Consider the following 21,456-nt stretch of genomic DNA (forward strand, 5'->3'; position numbering starts at 1 on the left):
TTTTTGTGTTTAAGGTACGTTATCTGATACAGATACAGTTCCAGGCAAAATTCACATTTACTCCTTGGCTAAAAAAAATAATTTCAAAACTTCACTGTGTTATTTTCTCTGAAACTTTTCTGGAATAAATAAAATAGATTTGTTGTAAAAAAAGTCGCTCAATTCATGGGAATAATACTTAATCTTAGCTGCTAAGACTTAGCAACTTGCATTAATGATATTCTATAGACTTATAAAGTGTATAGACTATAGATGTTATAGACTTTTACAGTGAATAAGACTGTATATAATAATACTGTGTATTCATAGTCACGACGTTAGATTAGGTTAGAACTGATGTTTATGATAGCTAGGTTTAGTCATTGAATGTTGAGCTCTGATTTAATATCAAGAGGTAGATGGTACCACTACAAAAAAATATGAAAACTTGGCTTGGCTTAAAGTTATTTTTCTAAGAAAGTCATAAATAATAAAATGTCAAAATCTTATCACAGTACACTATATTTGACCTTGGATAAGAAAATATAATACACTGTACCCTTTTCTCGCTAATGGAAAAGAATCTAAGACGAGAAATACATCTTTATTCTAATAATTACCAGAATATTTTTTCTTGTGTGTTTGATACGAGGCGTTTCGAGTAGTTTTTTCGAAATCCAGTCGTACTCACTTTTTCATGTCTCGCCTATTGCTACGCGACATCGCATACTTGTTTGCAACAGCCCCGCTTTGTATTATGATTTGTTGTCGGTTGGATTTACATGTGTGTAGCATAATATAATACATACCGGAACGTTTCCGTACTCGACGGCCGTTTACATTTTGTTTTTTGCATACATTTTACCCGTCAAACGTAAGCCGAATATTATTTTTTATCTGTCACGAGCCGCTCAACACTTACTTACCGCGTAGGTGTGTTTTTTATTTCTCTTTTGTTCGGCCAATCATCCATCTGGAAGTTTTATTCTTTCCAATCTCGGTCTGTGTGATATTACATTTGACACAATATCTCAACATATATATATATATATATTTACCTAGAGGTATTTCTCGTTCTCAAAGCCACAACGTCATAGGTTATTTGGAATACTTACCCCTATTGGTACCCACCCACTAGGTACTAACGCTATTATAGGGTAATATATATTTTTTTCATCGTTTATCTTGTGTTATTGCAAATCAAAACATTTCGAAACGACGTATTATGGTATACGGAAAGAGGACTGAGAATATTATATTATGGTTTACGACGAGCTATCCCTAACCGCCCAAAGTAAAGTAATGTGTTTATATAATATTACATTTTCCATACCCGAGGGCTGCAAAAGGTTGCTGCCGTTGCAATAGTACACTCAATTGAAATAAATAATAATGTTTTGCTTATAATCCGTTTAAATGTTTAATAAATTAAATCGACATAAAAAAAACACTCGGTGAATGTATAATAAAATATAAATAAAAAATAGTATTGTTATAAATAGAAATTTGCAAAACTGTTAAAGGTATAATAATATTACACTACCACATTATAATATTATGGTGGTTGTGATTAATGAAGGTTTTTAGCAACAGGTATAATATTGGTCGACAAAAATTCAATTAATTCAGACCCAAAACTCGTACCGGAGCCAAATGTTGAGACGTGATAAAATGTCAAGTGTTAAAGGTAAAATAAAAGCTGTTGAAAAATAAATCACAAAACTATTGTAAAGACAGCATCTTCTTATCTTGATATGGAAGGTATAATGTCGTACTCACGGTATATATAATATATTGTTTACGGGCGTGAAACAGATTGACAAGTAGCTAAATAAGGATTATGTTAAATCAAAAAACCGTCTTAAAGAAATAAAAAAATCTGGAGGATGTTTTGTACACTACAACATGATAGTATTCAGAGTGATTTTCAAAGTTTCACAGATTAACAATGGAATTCGCGTACCTTTGAGTACCGAAACACGATAACCAAAAAGTGATTGCACATAACAATATTTTGTTCTAAAAAAAAAATGAAACACAGGCTGATTTGTTTGGTATAATATATTATTTATTAATCAAAAACTTTTAATGTATATTATATTTTCTATTTGGTTTTAGGTGCAATGAACATTACATTTGTATGATTATAACACTTTAACATGTGCAACGTTAATAGGAATTACGTTCGAATAAAATGTTATCAATGTTTCATATTATAACAATCAATTATAAAACTTAATACACTATAAATATGTTACATTTGATATTACATTATGATCACAATAATAATAATTATTACTAAATATAAGTAAGTTAAAAAATTGATATTGGAAATATGATACTATCACATCAGAATAGTCTTAACCTAATATAATAGGTATATTATCATTGTACAGATTAACATAAAAGATATTATGTAAACGGTATAAAATGTCAATTTTATGTTCAGTTCTATGCCTGAATACTATGAAAAAACCGATTGATATACATTACATTAATATGTATAATAAATACATCAATTTATTACTGGCGGTGTGATACATTATAATGTTTGCAATATACAATAAATAATAAACGTATAATAATTATTGTACGATTGTTGAAATATAGAATAAAGCTATTGAAATGTTAATTTATCAATATGATTTAAATGTTTGGTTATACAAACTAAACGGAAACGTAAATGTGTACTTTATATCAGAATAAAAAACAAAGCGAGCTTTCCTTTCAAGTAGGTTATCAGTATTGACAGTTACATAAATACTCTGTGTATATATGAATTTAATACCTATACGATTTATGATTAATCAATACAAATGTAGACTAATTTGATAAATTATAATAGCTCGATGATGTGTGAAGGCAAGATACAATTAATATACATTGGTATGCAATGAAATTATTGCAATAAACGTAATTTGCAAACATTTTTGTAAATTTCTCAAATAAATAAGTCATATTTAAATAATAATTTGTAAATATCATTTAAGGTATATTCAAAGTTTATAACAACATTTCAAACATGTTTAACGTTTTAAATAATAATGATAATTGTTGTGTGCGTTAATGCTTAAGAAAAAATATGCGAATTACATTATAAGTCATATTTTTTTAAACCATAATTAAATTTGTTCATCTAATATAACGTGTAATTACATTTTTTTTAAATCTAAATATAAAGAATATGTTTCTTTGTGAGGATCTTTTATATAAATCTAAACAGCAAAGAAATGTCAAAATGTTGAAGATATAGGTACTTAAATCATAATTAACCGAAATGTCAGTGTTTCAAAAATGATATTAACAAAAAGTTGTATGAATGTTTTGAAAATATTTCCAGTATTTTTATATCGTATTCATTTTTGAAATAATATTTATTTGTTTAAATTTAATTTTTATGTCAAAACATCATTGAAACGTAATTAAAAAATATTTAATACGTGTTCGACAGTATTTTGAAAGTATTATTATGTTTTATTGTGTGGGAAATAAAATTAACAATGATGCTGAGAAAATCTGAGCTTTTATTCTACGTATGTACCAAAACCATTCAGTCCAGGGCCTCGGGATAGGAGTTCGAGTGCAAGTAGGTTGAGTTACATGTATTAATATTATAATATTAGTGATAATTGTATTTCTCAGCTGTAATATTTTGTAGTTTTTTACGCTCCGATTGTTCTAACAAAATATCATTGAGATTTGATGGTGTGTAGTCGTCATTAGTGATGGTTCCAGTCGTTGGCTAAAAACAAAATATACTTTTATATATATACTACGTTTTACCCTTGTGACAAAGTGAAACTTTTACTATAATTATTACTGTAGTACAACCCTTGTTTAGATTGTGTTTTGCATAATATTGTAAACCTAATAGAAAAGTTTTATTTATGTGAGAAAACATGTAACTTAACTATACCCCAAAAAATAATAATAATAATAATCATATATATATCAAAATGCAATACCATGTTATATAAATTTATGACTGTAACACTTCCAATGTTAACAATGTTTAATATTCAATAATAATAATATCTTTCTTTAAATGGAATTTGGTTTTCCTTATATTTCCACGAAAAAAAAAAAATAATAATAATAATTTACAACAATATTACATTTAATTGGAAAGATTATTATTAAAATTCCTATGTAGTGTAATTTCCTGCAGAATTTTCGGAAATCGTTATGTATGTAATATATAGCTTTTAAATATAAAAACAATTGTATGTCTTGGCAAGAAATCCTATAAAAAAAGTGTATTTCGGGTCTTACTAATAATTGTACAAGAAAATTAATTAAATATCACAATACGTACAAATAAAATCTTTTACAGATCATTGTTTTTTACTGCATTTTTGATATGGCAGACGATTGAAATCACAACAACGATTATAAGAGAAACCGTAACTATTGAGTTATTTTTTGGACTTAACTAAAAATTGTGTATAACTAGATTTCGGGTAGATATATTTAAATTTGGATTCAGCACAATTTTTCTTAACCCATATGCGCCGAAAACGCATGTAATCCTCATCTCAGCCCATAAGCCAATTGTAGGGCTCTTCGAGATGTTTGTTATTTATTTCTTCTAAGTACTTATAAAAAATAAAATAGTTTAAGAAATAAAATATAATTAAGATGAAAAAAAAAACAACAGTACGAACTGTTATTATAGGTACGTAAACGAATTTCTTATCATAGTGTTTCATTTTTCATTTGTACTTTTTCAGCGGAAAGTTTAAATTAGTATAAAATAGTGCGTTATTTTGTTTGGTAACTAACCCATGACCTAATATATCAGCGGAGGGGCGTTTATAATGTACTCGTGTAATTTGTTCGCCACCGACACGATGATGGTCGGGGTGGTCTAATAAATAAATACAACTGTGACAAACGGATAACCGGCAATTAACTTACCCTTGTAGTATACTTCTTTGTGCATGCTCGGACAAAATTTGTCATCGTCCTGCAAAATCAAAGACATGTCTTATCTGTTATTCGTCATTAAAATATAACCCGAATACATTTCAAATAAGTAATAACTTATTTTAAAAACCAACGTTTTTCGCCCAAGGAAATTAAACCAACGTAAAGAATATAATAAAGTGCTCTAAGTCGATATTATCAAATTTTTACAGGTCACTGTAAATCAATAACTAGACTTTTATGTCTCGTTATTTTTTTAACACTTGCTGTTTTAACTAATGTATAGTAATGGTCTATTTTGATGTAGTGAAGAATTTAGTAAAAGGCAAGTGTAATTTATTAGCCATCACACGACAAGTATAATCAATGTTTTAAAATAAGTAATTCCATTTTTTAACCGGCACTTATGAGCGAGTTTAACTGAGGTCGGTAGAAAGGTATACCCTTAACAATATTACAGTCGACATTGAAAAAGCGAATATCCCGGTCACAGTTCACACGGGTAGGTATAGGTAAAATATGAATACTCTATAATTTATATTATAGTATCGTATTATCGATTTCTATGTACTTAATTATATTACATATTTTTTCCCAGTTTTCATCACCAATATAATATAGTTGCGTGTAGATAAATACGGCGTTATCGTCATTTTACCGAAAATTCCCGTTGTTTTAACACACTACTTGGCCATGGTTAATGCATTTTATATAATAAAATGTGATATGCTCGCCAACACGCGGGCCATAACGAATACAAAAAAAAAATCCAAGCTTGTTTGCCTAAGTAGTTAATAAATTACCTTTCGGTGGAAATCGATATTGGTGCGCACCAACCGATTGTGCAGCGGTTGAGGAGGACGGAAATTGTTTCCCAACGGCGCTTTCGCTTGGTTCTTGTTTCCTTGCATTAGACCTCGCAGACTGTGCAGCTGCAATAAGAAATGCAAACATTAAACGTAACATAATAGTAAGACCGTTCGCCGACAGCGTACTGCCGACATAATGGATTTATGTATGATGCATAGACAGAATGACGTGTTTTGTTTTCAATTTTCGAATACAACGTTTTATAAGCGCGTGTAAGACGAATAATATTATATTATTTTCTCGCTGTGCATTCGTTCAATATGCAATTTTTGTGTTACTCGAGTCCGGTTTATTTTTGTAATCAAATAAACGATTTAAAACTTATTTCACTCGCTATATTATTATTAAAAAAAAAACGAATAGGTAAATAACTATTGATTATACCGTAATAATTGTGTTTCTAGTTGTCCTCCGCAGTATAATACACACTTGATAATAAAATGTAAAGATTTTTTAATTTCTAATTTAGTTTTTACTGGAAAAAGTAAAGATTGGATTTCGTATTCATACAGCTGAAAGAACATGATGAATTTAATCAATTGGTGTTTTTATGAACACAAATTTTGTATTACTTCTTAGGAAATAATACAAACTATTAAAATCCAAAATTCGCGAGTATCCATAGACTGTTTTACAATATTGATATTGAAAATAAATCGGCAAACGCTGACTTATGCGAATGATCATTAAATTTCGTTCAAAAAGAGACGAGATACCTTTATTTAATATCCCCTAAACGTTTAGGTTTGCAGATGACGTTTAAAGGCTTTTGCATATGTTGTAAAATACAGATGTTATTTTTAATAATACATATTCAAGTTGTTCTGCATACTACATATGAGTATATTCTTATTTGCATCCGTGAGTACATATATCACTCGAATAGTCGAATGACACATTGAACATATATTTGAATTGTATGTACACATTGAATAATAATAGGTAGTATAATTTATAGGATGCATAAGAATATGATCTGTTAAATTTACATTTATGTGGAAAATCTGTCAGATTATCGTGGTACATTTTCATTTAATTCACGGGAAATTCAAAAATAAACTGTATAAATCTGATTTTTTTCGAACCCTTTGTTTTAAATGAGTTTTTTAACTCAACAGAGAACAGAAGACTGTATAAGAATGTTACAAAATATGAACTACATTAATCTTTTTACTATAGCGCAATATATTTTTAATCCACACGTTACCCATAACCAATAATTCATAAACTAAATCCTTAAATTTGGTTGTCAACAATTAATTATTTTTGCAAAATATTGTATTTAAATGTATGAATAATATACTGATAGCGGATGCCATTTAAATAATAAATGCTGGCCGTTAACAAGGGTCAGCCAACAAAGGCCTCCAACATAAGGGTTAAAGTACAGACTGATTGGTATACATAAAATGACATTCGTTTAATTATTTGCTAAAGTATATTCCGGATTTTGGTAGGTATGCGTAAAAAGGTTTGCTCATTTATTAGAAGTGAACAATTTGACAATGTTCATATTATAATAGGCTCTATGTTCATACAGCAGCTATACGATTTTAATTGAATAGTGTTATCAATTGCATTTAATAACAATATGACAGGTACATACATGTAGGTTTAACTTTAATTATTATAGATAATATGTAAACTATTATAAAATATGTATTATATGTAAATCTTGTAGATAAAATTATTATTATTATAGTCTTGTTTTAAGATAAAATATGAAGTTATACAAATACATTTTTTACTCTAACGAAAGTTATAGATAAAACTGTAACCTCAATGACTACTAAAAATCTACACTGCATAAACCGCCTGTCAACAGATTATACAATGCGATATTAAAACGAGTGTAATTTAAACCGACTGGCGTCCACACCGATAAAATACTTTACAATTTTGATAGTCAATTAATTTCGGTTCAGTATAAGTAATAACAAAATTACTCATTTGATGGGTTTTATGTACGGACCAATGAAAAAAACGCATACAGGTAATTGAGTTTTACGAAATAATAGCATGTGTTTATTATATGAAACAGCTTCGCGTCGAATCATTTCCGTCGGTAATTTATTTATTGTATACAACTATTCATAATAGGCTTCCGATAAAATCATAAAAAAAAAACCATTTATAACCAATATGAAATGAACATAGTGTTAAAAAAACACATAATAATTTATGTATTTAGCTTTTGTTTAAGCATCTTTAGCTATTAAATATAAATAATTGTAACAAATAATATAATAATACAACAAATCTACAAGAGACAATATAATTGTACATAAAAGTTACTTAATATAGCCAAAGTTAAAACGTTTAACCATTTCCCTTTTAACTGTGAGAAAAACCCTCAAACATAATGTATTGTTTAAATCGAATTCTACCGCTATAAAGTAAGTATAGAATTTTTTATAGATTTTAATTTTACGTGTAGGTATATTTTGTATTTTTCTGACATAACGTTTTAAATTTAAATGGCAAAAATGAACTCTAAGCTTAATAAAAGTATATAAATTATTCATTTTTTAGTAACATAATAAATGTTCTATATATGCTTTTACTTCATTTTAAAGATTATTTTCAGTTATTTTATAGACTAACAAACAAGTAAAAACTTAAGACTTAAGTTTAAAACCTGTGTATAAAAAAAGTAATTTGGGAAAATTCCACTGGCTCTCATATTGGAGGAATTAAACAAATTGTCATACTAGTTATTATTCTAATCCTACTTTTGATTTTGTTCCACTTAGGTCTAAAATAAAATAACCTTTTTTACTTAGTAGTGAGGTTTTACAAATTGTATTAATTTTATTTCATTCGGTAAGAAGAGTGTAACTGAATAAAATATAGATATAAAATGAAAAACAAGAATAATTGAATGGCGTTATACATTACCAACCCACAAAAAAAATCGAGATTTTAGTTTAACTAGTGTGGTATAATGTGTACTACACTAGTTACTACACTACCTATTTTGTATTCGAATACTACAACACTAAAATAGACAAATCCAGAACCTTTAAATAGTTTTTCAAAATCGGGTGAAAGATCCTAAAAATGTACCCATTAAAACTTAAAACTATAGCACGCTATGCTACAACATACTAAAGAAAATGTCGAAGTGCATTGATTCAAATGACATTTGATTGAGACATGTCTTAGATATATTACTACTGATAAACAATAATAAAACAAGAAAATATTATTAATATTTTTCTGCAGAATGTTTATCCTTTTTTTCCATTAAATAACTTTTTTTTATAGTTTTAGAACTTATGATCAGAAATTTATACTTTTGGGTTAGGTTAGTTATTTTTACAATGGTCCGTTCGTATTATTTTATATATTTTTTTTCTAAACAACTATTTATAATAATATAATACTTCTATTTATTTACTTTTTTTTTGTATATTCCAAAGCTCTATCAAATCTTAAAACTTAAACTTTAACGTGAATATTTAATTAACATTTTTAATTAAGAATGATTTCCAGTACATTTTGGCTGGTTTTCAAACAACCTGTTTTGGATACACTCTTTTGAAAATATTAAGTTCAAATTTTGGGACGCGTGGAAGGGTAAATCGTAGTATTATTTAAATTTGCATTCAAGACTTTACACACTACACCTCTCATCCTAAATTTTAAACATTAAAAGTAATTATTCAAACTGATTATCGATCACTTAAAGTTTTCATAAACTTATTATTAATTTAAAAAATTATATAGGCTGCATATATACGCTATCATTTAAGTTTAAAAGTCGATAGAGCTCTGGAAATTACTAAAAAGGTAAATATTTAATTTTTAATATTGGAAAACAACGTAAACAAAAATGTTTAAAAAATAAAAACCACAAAATTATTTTTCGACAAAATGAGTGTCTTACGTTAATTTAATTTACCTGTATATTTGATTCACCTCTTCCCCATCAAAATTTCGAAAAACCCCAAAATAAATTACATTTTTTTCAATTTAAAATTACAGCACGCTAAACATTTTTTTTTTATAATCTTATTAGGTTTAAACAAATTCAAAATCGCTTTTCCCTAGATATGATAGAATCTTTTTTTATTATTTAGGCGTAGTTTGGCGAATCAAAGTATTATAAAAATTAATCTGAAAGTCTATTTATAGCGAGGCTGTACACAATCATGTATATATTCTATAATATACAATCGTTCTTTTCAAATTGTACGTTTGTAGAGATATAATTTTTTTTTATCGAGGAAAAATAAAGCAAGGTCCCGAATAAAGTTCCAGATATAAATAAAGATTTACTTGGTAACTAAAAAAAATAAAAAAAGCGTAAAATTGTTTGCTAACAGTGGCCAGTGCGGACATAGTAAGTTTTAATAATTGCTACAACAACTTAAAGTTGTAATCAAACCGTACACGGTTTCATGACGAAAGGGTATAATAAAATACCTACACAGACAAATACCACAAAGAGTTCGTCATGTTTCGGTAATAGTCACTGGACACGATTTTGCATTTAGCCGTGTTTCCCGTCCCTCGTACTCGCAGTGGTCATCATCATAATCGGAACCGTCAATTTGCCGTGTCCGTTTTTACGGGTCTTCGCGGTCGACCAAAAGGGAAGATATTAAAAAATTAACGCCACGTATAACTAATTATCAATCATCACGATGACGGTAATAATAATAGCAATCATTTCTGAAGATATTCCCGCCCCGGTGTTATAAGAGCCAGTACAGGCCTTTGGGTGGCGTGTGCAAAATTATTAAACCTCACCAAAGGAAGTTCTTATCTTATGCCGTAGATCATTTTCGGAACACTGTAGCGGTACACTGTAGTTCTGTAGTATTTAACAATAACTACAACCGTTGTGGTCAGTGTCATTCCTAAGGAAACCTAGACGCCAAACATTATAAAATCAACCGGACGAAACCAATACATAATTATTGTTGTGTATATTATATATATTTTGCAAGGTACTCCAAACTTTGTTATTAGATCCCCATCTGATAATAACAGACAAGACAGTCAATATGTCACGTTTCCTTTTATTAGTGCCAAAACATAACTATAGTTGTTTTATTAAATAATTTTACAGGTAACTCTACACTAATTTCATTTATTTTGGTAATAACGAAAGTATTTATAATTATCATTCACCATTTGGTCAGTAAAAATATTTTTTTTTAGAAGATTGCCTAAACTATTTAATAACTTGTACGTTATTCTAGATGTTTACAGACCTATTATATCTATATTAAAATATTAATTATTTTATCTACTATTTTGCTAAAAATGATTTAAATCACTATTATAGTAAAATACGTAAAAAATAAGTCTATTCGTCATTAACTTAATAAATCCTTATTTTAATACATTCTTTAAAATTTACAAACATCAGTTTTGTTTTAGCTTTATAAATAGAAAAATCCAATTTTATTTAATGTTTTTAAACATAATCGTGTCAGTGTGTCGAATTTCAGGGTGTAATAATTATTTAAGTACTTATTTAAATTCCTCAAAATTGAGACGCCAGGTGCTGTAGTTTTGCGATTAAGTTAAAATTCATCATCATTTAGTCAAGACCAAAGTCATCCATTGTTTTTTTGTACAAAAGAGATATGAAATCCCATTCTTTACACTCTAAAGTTAAGACGAATGTACACAATTGTGGATTTTTCGTTTTTGGCTTGGTTCGGTATCTGAGTAATAATGAACCATTTTTAAGCGGTTTAAGTGCTCTTATGAACTTACAAAAAAATGGCTAAACGACATTGGACATAAAAAAAAATCCATTGTACCAACATTCTACTTCACAATTGATTTAAAGAATATTAAATTACAATGTGATTGAGAAATTTAATACCTAAGTTTTTTCAAAATATACTTATAGGATATATTAAGGTGAATTGTATAGGCAATTTTTCACTAAAACTAAACATTAAGCTAAAATTAATTGTAAATATTTACATGAACACAAAAAATAGGGAACTTTTGATGTTTGATATTTTTTTTCAACTTTTAAAACGCATATGACATATTTTTGTTTAAAAATATATGTTTCTATTTCAAACAGTATGTTTTTAAAAATACTTAGCTTTAAGCTTTGAAAAAAAAACATTTAAATTCTTCATAGCATTTACAAGATATCAACTGTGGCACAATTCTAAAATTATTTTTGGTTAATTAATAATTTCTATGGGAAAAATTGCAGTTTTTTAAGTTTTTTTAATGATTTTTACAATATTATTTAAAACAAAAATTAAAAATTTACTTCCATCGATACATCAAGCAAGTATTGATTAGTCTATATCTGTTTTTGACATTTTATGTCTTTACTTCGGTACACAACCGGAAAAATCGACAGTTTTTACAGTGTTACCGAAAAACCTAACGAAAATTCTCATCGTGTGGCGCGATATAGCGGTTGTGTTTTGAATAAAAGAATTGATAAATAATTATCTGATAAGACATGAGAGAAAAGAGATAAGGTATTAAAGATAAAAGTGATAAGTGAAGTGTTTACTTTGGCACACAACCTGAAAAATCGTCAGTTTTTATAGCGTTACCTAAAAACCTATATGTCCTTATATATCTCTAACAACTGTGAATAAGTGTGTTTCAATAAGTCAATTTCAGTGATTTTACTGGGGAAGGTTTTAAACTGACCAGCTCCCATAAATTAGTATGTAATAATCAGGGGCTCACATCTCTCTCAAGTTTTTCTTGTTGGTCTAGGCGCTTCGGACTACATCTTAGCGTACTTAGTTAATTTTGACCAAAATTCGACATACACACTTTTTCACAGTTGTTACAGTTATATCCTAATATCCTTATATATCCTTATATTCTTCTATATCCTTATTCTATAACTATTTTTAAACCAATCTACCAAAATTTTAGAAATCACATCGATTCGATATCTTTTGCAATATACGGTACGATAGGAAACAATATATTATATAAACCTATTTTATGAACACTTATTTGATTACATTTTAAATAACTGGTATTGATAACAATAATTAAAAAATTGTTTGAACTCTGTGCTAATATACTTTAGATTATCGATCTAAAATTCCATTTAACTTTTAAACGGCGTCCATGAAATTTATGTTGTCAACAGATTATAAAAAATGTATTTTTTAGTTATAAAATAACTAAAAATATTATCGTAATCGGCCCAATGCGATATGGTCAACACTCAAGTGTAAGTTTAGGGTAAACCAAAAGTGTATGATTTTTTTAATAAAATTTAAAAAATATAATTACTTTTTCGATACTATCATGTGTCAACTACAATTCTAATTATAAAAAATCGTTTAAATTATATACAATAGTTGATGTCTAAATATTTGTATTATGAATAACAACCATTCAGTCATTTTAATTCAGACTTGAAGGGATTACAAATTACATTCAGTCACCATATTTTTTTTATTTTTACTGGATTTTGATAGATATCAGTCAGTTATAAAAGTTCGCCAACGCCAAAAATGTAAAACTATTAATTTGTGAGTGCGAGTGGAAAAGACGTTAAGGATAAAACTGTGTAAAATGAGTTACTGAAAAAATTGACAAACGTTGTAAAAAATAATGGATATTAATACAATATTAAGTAGTGTTATGTAGAAAGCCGAATTTCATTGAAAAATTGTATTTCCTTGTAATTAAATAAATTCAATTTGCAAATGTTAAAACCCAATTATTTTATATAAAAAAAATCAAAAATCTGTTACCTAGATAACCTAGTAAAGTTGTCAAAGACCTCGTATATCTTTACAAAATTGAAATCGGACCAACTTAAGTAGTCGAAATTTTGTCTGGTTTTTTGGTCCAAAACGTCTAAAAAATAGACTGCTTGCAATCCACTTTAGTTAAATTGATGTCTTATGATTCTAATCAGAATGCAAAATAAGTAAAATAAATTTTCATTTAACTAAAGCATTCTTATATATATTGTATTTATACAAATTTAAATTATACTAGGCTATACAAAATGTATTTTTGCTTAAAATAAAATTTGTTTTGATAAAATGTTTTTAAAAAATATTAAAATGTTCGTCTGACCTTATTTATCAGATTTTAGTTTTGATCTCCTGGAAAGTTGTACACAGTTGACTAAACTTTCTTTTCACACTAACTACAAATTGTATTGCTTTATTCCAAAAAAAATCCAGAACATAAAGAATGACTTTAAAAAGGTTTTAAGTAAAGTACTTAATATTTTTAAAAACGTTTAGTGTATCATTATGATATAATATCAAAAATGTATTTGAAGTTCTAAACCGGTATGGAGCCTTTCAAATTGTAAGGGAATAATTTACATTGTTTCCTTCACTCCCTTCAACTAGCTTACCTAGGTAACATACTAAATCTCGGTTAATAGTTTGTAATTAGTTAAGTAAGTAGTACATAATCGATATTATAAAATCATATTTTTAATAGTATAAAATAATATATATTTTAAGTTATCTATTTTTAACTTAAAAATGTTTAGTGGTTTGTTTCGAAAATTTAGGTTTTAAAACTTTTCATATCAAAAAAGTACTTACTGTTTATAGCCGAGATTTATTAATTAAAATATATTTTAGAAGAATCAAAAGTATGGAAGTTTTATAATAATTAGGTCATAGATTTAATTTTTTTTAATTTAGTTATTGTGATTTTTATTTGTAATTTTCGAAAATAAAAAGTAAATAATTCAATTTTTTGGTTTATTCTTAAAAATAAAATGTAGCCCATAAACTCAAGAATATTTAGAATTAAATTAAATTATAAATCATAATTTTCTTATAGGTTATTTCAAATAGTAATAACTTTTAGGACAAAAGTAAACGCCGGAATTTATTAAAGATTCAATAAGACTCTGGTTTTTTCTAAAAATAATTAATTACCTGTTGTTTAGTTATGTAAATCGGCTTATTTAAAATCAACCAAGTGACAGTTTCGTGGCATGCCGGAACCGTGGTAGAACCGTCGTAGGTCATGTAATATTTGGTATCGGGCAACAGATCCGCGAGTGATAAGCGTCTTACCGGAACTTCGTCACCTAAAAACAGTATGTTAAAAAATACAAATTTTCTAGCAGAATGCTGATTTTTTTGTTTTTTACTTACCGCTAAATTTGATCATATTTAACTGGTCTGTGAGAATACGTAACTCTGGATTTGATAAATCTCCAAGCTGAAATAATGTCAAATAGTATTAATTTTTAAAATTACATAGAAAACTTTCAATTAGTATATTATGGTTGTACTAAAAAGGATTTGAAAAAAATATATTTTTTTTGATTAGATTGATTTTGATTATTATCGCCCGAAAGTTGTTTAATAATTTGCGATTATTTTTTTATAAAAAAAACTCAAGAAAACAAACAAGCCATTGCAGTATGAAAAGCGGATCCATAAATTGTGTGATTGTGGACATTATACATTTAAAATATTTTGCGGTGTCATAAATTATTCACCTAAGACTTCCATAAACAATCCGTGTATAAATAGAGTAGGAAGGTATTTGTGTTTTCAAACTTGAACGTCACAGCGCATTGCATAGTGTGGACGACCAACAAAATAAATAATATGGCATGTGATTATTCAGGCTCGAGGGCTTAAGTTTTTCAACAAATGGTCACAGATAACAATTATATCATCTTGATTTTTCTTTTGACACTAAGCATATATTTTCCTTATAGACAATAGAATTAGTTTTTATGTAACGTTATTCTTTACATATTTTTCTTGAAAAATTTACTATGGTATCAAAAGTAGAATAAGGATATTGAATTGTATGCCACTTTCATGCTACACATAACAATATTATGAATATTTAAATTATTATTTTATTTAAATGTTTTTGTTAAAACATACCATTAAAATAAAGCCACTATTTAAATTTGTATTAAGCAAAATTAAAATTGTTTTCACAACAGTTATAAAAATCCGACTTAGGCAAGGTCGAGGAACATTGAACACAGGCCTTTTTTTGAAGTCTACATAAAATTATCCTGGAAGAAAATCCAAGTTCATTATATTATTTAAAATCGAAATCCGATAACTTCAAATACCTAATTGTTATATTATTTTCCAACATTATTTTTAAGGCACACTTAAAGTATATACCTAATAATAACTTGTAGAGGGAATAATGTGCTGAAAATAGTGGCTTATACCTACTCTTGGCCATTAAGGAATCTAAAATTTAAAATTTAAAAGACAATATTAAAAGTTCTAATGATGAATTAAAAAAATAGTCTCTCGAATTAACTATATAAAAGTTAAAGAGAGACCAGCCTACATAGTACGTTTTTCCTCGCATAAATTGTTTGATGTGGGCCAAACTAGGAAAACTAACTATTATTATCGAACATTAATTTTAAAAATGAAAGATTAAAAAATTGAACAGCATAACCAGCGTTTAATAAATAGTATACAAGAGAAAAGAACAGCAGTAGCCAACACGGATTGAAAACAATTTGCTACAACAGCAGACGGCGTACCATCAGGTGTTGTTTACTTAGCCGAAGTGTGATGCGCAAAAATAACGGAAACTCCAAAAAGTTTTATGGGCAGCTCGAAGAAAGTGTTCAACTGTTTTCATTTTAAATTGTCCATGAAAAACGTCTTCGAGACACACACAGCACTTATTATTAAACTTACAAAATGCGCACATATTATAGACGTTCACACGATCTAAGAAATATAGTAACATAAATCTTTCCCGTTGACCTTTACTTTTAAGCCCGTTATTTAGTTATTTTTATTGTACCTGTATTCTAGGCATTTGGTAAAGCAGTAATTAGGAAGGTTTTTTTAAAATATATGTATATATCAATATCTTTGTATATTTTTATCTTGGATATCACTACAGAATGTATAAAAAAGAATAGTTAATATGACAATGTGGCATTTTTATATTTTAAGTTCACCGTAGTCATTGTAATAACATTTTTTCGATAATAATAGAAGTTTAGAATTAATCAATTAATCTATTATCTAAGTAACCGATTTCATTGTTTCCATATTATCTGATAGTATGATTAGTTAGATGAAAGTTGTTCTAGGGTATCTAGGGTAAAACATAATTTTCTTTCGATTGACAACAGGTGATTATAGTGAACTTCCCACTCTAAATATCTTTTTACTAATAATTTCATATTTTAACAACGGCTAATTTAAAAAATCGACATAGTGAAAACTCATTAATGGGTTAATGAGTTTATGCTAAATTAAAATAACACATTATTAAGACTCATTAACGGCTAATATAAAAAATGTAATAGTATAAAAAACTGTGTTAAGTTACATATTATTGGAATACCCCCATATATTTGAATACAGTGCTATATCAGGTTTCATACGAAAAAAATTGCGAATACCTCAAAAATTGAAAATTCTGTTTTCCGTAATTTTTGCCGTTAAAGAATTTTGGCAAGAAGCCGACGATATACGAGTATTATAATATATCTGTAACAACTTTGAAAAAGTGTGTAAGTCGAATTTTGGTAAAAATTGACTAAGTACACTAGCATGTAGTCCGAGGCGTCTAGCACACTTTGAATAAATGTCTAACTCGTTGGACTAACAAAAAAACCTTGAGAGAGATGTGAGTTGTTGGCTAAGTAGGGATTTATGGCAGCTGGTCAAAGTTTAAAATCGCTCCCCTGTAAAATCACTGAAATCGACTTACACCCTTATTCGACTTGCTATTACTAATTTGACTATTTTTAAAACAAATGTAGGGCGCTGTAATTTTAAGTTTTTTGACTGAGGTTCTAACTGAAATTAGCATCATAGCGACACTGAAATGTAAAAGTAAAGAAAGTTAAGGCGACGGGGAGAGAGAAAAGAAAACCCACGATATGACGTTTTTCTTGTAGTAGAGAAATAAAATGTGTTATTTTGTTTTATAACTGTTAAACACTTCAACCCCTGTTTGATGTCATCTTATCATAAAATATAGCACTAAAACAATAATATTATGTTTCACGTTTTACATAAAAAAAACAGGGGCAATAGAGGTATTCCATGTTATTTACCAACAAATGGTTAGAATATAAAAATTGTAAATATTTAGACAAACGGAAAAAAATATATTTTAAAGCAAAAGAAGGATTATTGTTTAAGTTAAACAAACATCACTAACAGAATCACTAATTTGTTTTAAAAAAATGAAATCCTAACAAAATTTATTATTTGCAAAATAAAATGTTATTATTCTTCATAATATTTATCCTACCATTTTTCGCTAGATTAGTTTTAATGTTGTATGTTATTATGTTGTAGTCTTTTGGCAGTTTTTGTATTGCCAACCTCTTTTTTGCATCTCATCCTTTTCTTCTCAGTTGAATGTTTACCGTGGTACGTAGTATTATTTTTCCTACATGAAATTCTCGCTCAGAAACGAGTCTAGGTCAATTTTGAATACGAATTACACTATTGTCATTCTTCCACGACCGCTGTTATATGCAGTCCGTAATGAATACTTAATACATAGAAAAATACATTTGCAACATGTGCAAGGGCGAAACGCCGCCCATCTTACTCAAGCTATTGTGTTATTTTTATTTATTAAATTGGAAAACACAAATAGAAATTTTAGCTGCTGTATAGTGTGCCTGATTTCAGCGTTAATTGCTTAAATTTCGTAGCCGGCACAGTGGCCGTTAATACCCATTTAAGGGTTTGACGTTCGCCGAGGAAATTTAATTAATTTACAAAAAGAAGGTAAATGCAAATTTGTGTTTTGTATAAGTGTTTAACTTTACACAGCCGACGAATAATAATAAAAAGGTGATTCTGATGATGTTTGCTATGAAAAGCTCGCTGAACGTAAATCAAATGGTTATCGTAATAGGTTTTGTATAGACGATGGGCCGTACCAATGTCATTTCCAACCACACGCACTCGCTCAGCCAACATCCGTGTATTATTGTATTATTATTAAACACCGAACCACATTCAGCACCTATGCTAGTTTTCCGCCCCCCAAAAACTGACTACACGGTATAGTTTTTCAGCCCTATACACATACACGTTTACACAATAAAACGAAATGATAAACGACGACGGTTATTTCAGCACTATTCCATTATAATATAAATATAGAAACCCGAGTACCACGACATCCTAAGATTAAAACTTAATCGTGCAATCAAATCTTAGACTCTTTAGGAGGGATTCATATATATTAAACTCGCTAAAAATAATATTAATAAAGCCTAATATTTTGAGGGCTCTGGTTTATTAATTTATGTGAGCAAAGAGACAAAGGTGAAACCCAAATCCTGTACACTACTGTTGACAGATAGAAGACAATCCCCTTTTATGCAGTATGAGAGGAGAACGGGATAGCGAACTTTATAAAAAGACACCATTCGGAACATGTTTAGGTACATTTCTAATGGTTCAAATCAATGCTGGCAATATAAAATGACAGCATTTAATAGTATGGTTTTCAGATTAGTCAATATTCCTAAGTTCAAAAATTATTTTGTTAAAAAAACATAATTTAATAATAATTATTGAAATATCTAAATTTAATAGATATAATGCAGATATCATGTTTAGATTAGTTAATAAGTATAAATGGTCCATGGAAGTTAGGATAACCACATGCTTAGTAGGAGGGACGATGGAAATATTATAAAATCGGATATGGATTGTTTTCCTGGTATCTCATGGGAATTCAAAAATATTAAAAAATTACGGAACAACTCTAGTTACATCATAAAGTAATAATTTAAAATCTTTATTAAGTGGCATCAAAGATTACAATCGGGGATTTATAAAATACAATATGAATAATATGATAAACGTTATGTATCATAGACAAAAATAAATATTGGAGTTAGGTTTCAAGAACACATAAGGAACATAAAAAACCGAGAAATACAAAAATTTTCTGTTCATTTATTACGCGTATACGCAGTTTTTATAATTGTTGTTTTTTTGAAATATTTCATAATTTTATTTTTTCACTATATAATTTTAATTACAAGTGTTGCTTAAATTTTTTCTAGACAATGTCATTACATTACAATTGGTTGTCGAGCGCGGTGGATGAAAGCCCTAATGTTCATCAATAAGAATCGAGTTACAGAAAGCTGGATAATATATTAAATGAAGGACTTAACAATTTTTGCAGGAAAGCTTTAGGACTGATATTGGCCTATAGTTTACCACCTCTAAAAATTAAAAATAGGAGTTACTAAGCCAATGTTACATATGTCTGAACAAATGTATTTGTCTAAAGATCGGCGAAAGAGAATCCAAGATATAACATACCTTAGGTGACACAGGAGAAAGAACGGTTACCATCTGGACTAAACAATGAGACGCAGACGTAGAGTTAATAGTTTGAGCTAGGATTGAGCGAGGATTACGAATCAGGTATTATTTGGCTCCATAGAAAAAGAGTGCTCTGTGTGGTTAACAAAAGTTTTGTAGCATTTCTTGGATTCAAATTTGTACATAGTACGAAGGAAGACAATTGAGCACCAGTCCAGAGGATGAGATGTGAATTCAAGTGAAGCGTGAACTCTGTTTTTTTTGGCGAACTAAGTCATTAAGGTTATAAGTAGCCCAACGGAAAAAAGTTGATTTATTAAACTGGACTTTGTGAACAAAAGGCAAGGTAGATGTATGAAAAGCATCTATAAATGTATTAGTTGCCAGGTTTGAATCAGACTTATAATGCGTAGAATGTCAGTTGAAAAGCCAAAAAATGAAGTAATTAGAGGAAAGTTAGCTTTCTCGATTGTCATTGTGCTATTTACTAGTTCATTCAATAAAAATATGTACCTGGAATTTTATCATTTTTTCTATGTTTTTATTTAATTCAGATTTCACTGATGTACGTACTTGAACGAGTAATGATAAAACGACGATGCCATGCGATCTCTGTACTGCATCCGAATGGTTGGCAAAGAGTTGAGAGTTATAACTGAATATTTGAATCTGAAATGAACAAAAAATAACAATTTTTAGTTTATATAATATATCTGGATACTTAATATTAAACGTAAGCAATGTATTTTATAAACATGAGTACATGGTATCCGGAAAACTAGTCACAGTAGCTAAGAAAATAAGGAATTTCAGAAATAATTTACCAGATTTAATTTTATTATAAAAAAAGTCTACATGATTGGATGATTTTTTTTATTTGCGTTTTAGTAGTGAATGAAACCAGCATAATTTATATTTATTAAGTATAATAAAATGAAAATGTAAAAGCCTGAATATGTATGGTCTGCTGGATACTGAAGGGGTTTGGATATTAGGTTGAAGTAACAATAATTATAAATTTGAAAATTATTTAAAATGCAAAAATCTTTCTATGGCGAATCTAAAGCATTAACAAAATATCTTGTATTTTTCTTTCTTCTCTATTTTGTTTCTACTTTCCTACCCCTTTTCATTCTAGTTTTGCTTTTGACATTTTATCATCTACTGTTTCTTATTTTTTTAATGTTTACACTTTACTTAGAAATTCTAAGCAATTTATATACTTTAAATTCTAAAAGTCGAGAATACATAAAAATAAATAATTTTACATTTAGTTTAATGTCCAAAATATGTACTTGTATTGCCAAGTTTTAGTGATAATTTTTCAAATTGATTTCTATAGCAAGTTGAATCTGGGATTTTTTAAGAATATTATTCAAAGAACATAATTGTTTACTTAAACGGCAATCGGTTA

At 28.2% G+C, this 21,456-nt stretch overlaps 1 protein-coding gene across 1 annotated transcript in view; it reads right to left on the reverse strand.

The window, feature by feature from the left end:
* Window positions 1-3,194: 3,194 nt before the first annotated feature.
* The window catches only part of LOC126844468 (carbonic anhydrase-related protein 10), an 85,887-nt gene continuing 67,625 nt past the window's right edge, over window positions 3,195-21,456 (reverse strand). The window contains exons 6-11 of the mRNA XM_050582687.1: window positions 20,616-20,711; window positions 14,874-14,940; window positions 14,652-14,806; window positions 5,709-5,837; window positions 4,897-4,945; window positions 3,195-3,721 (exon numbers count right to left, since the gene is read on the reverse strand). Coding sequence (XP_050438644.1) covers window positions 3,699-3,721; window positions 4,897-4,945; window positions 5,709-5,837; window positions 14,652-14,806; window positions 14,874-14,940; window positions 20,616-20,711 — 519 coding nt within the window. The 3' untranslated portion in view covers window positions 3,195-3,698. The remainder of the gene's footprint in view (window positions 3,722-4,896; window positions 4,946-5,708; window positions 5,838-14,651; window positions 14,807-14,873; window positions 14,941-20,615; window positions 20,712-21,456) is intronic.

This window comes from Adelges cooleyi, unplaced genomic scaffold, assembly GCF_023614345.1.
Source record: "Adelges cooleyi isolate 19-005CV unplaced genomic scaffold, UGA_ACOO_1.1 ACOO_flye_CR_arks_rails_tigmint_CR_PRNA_651, whole genome shotgun sequence".
Taxonomy (NCBI): Eukaryota; Metazoa; Arthropoda; class Insecta; order Hemiptera; family Adelgidae; genus Adelges; species Adelges cooleyi.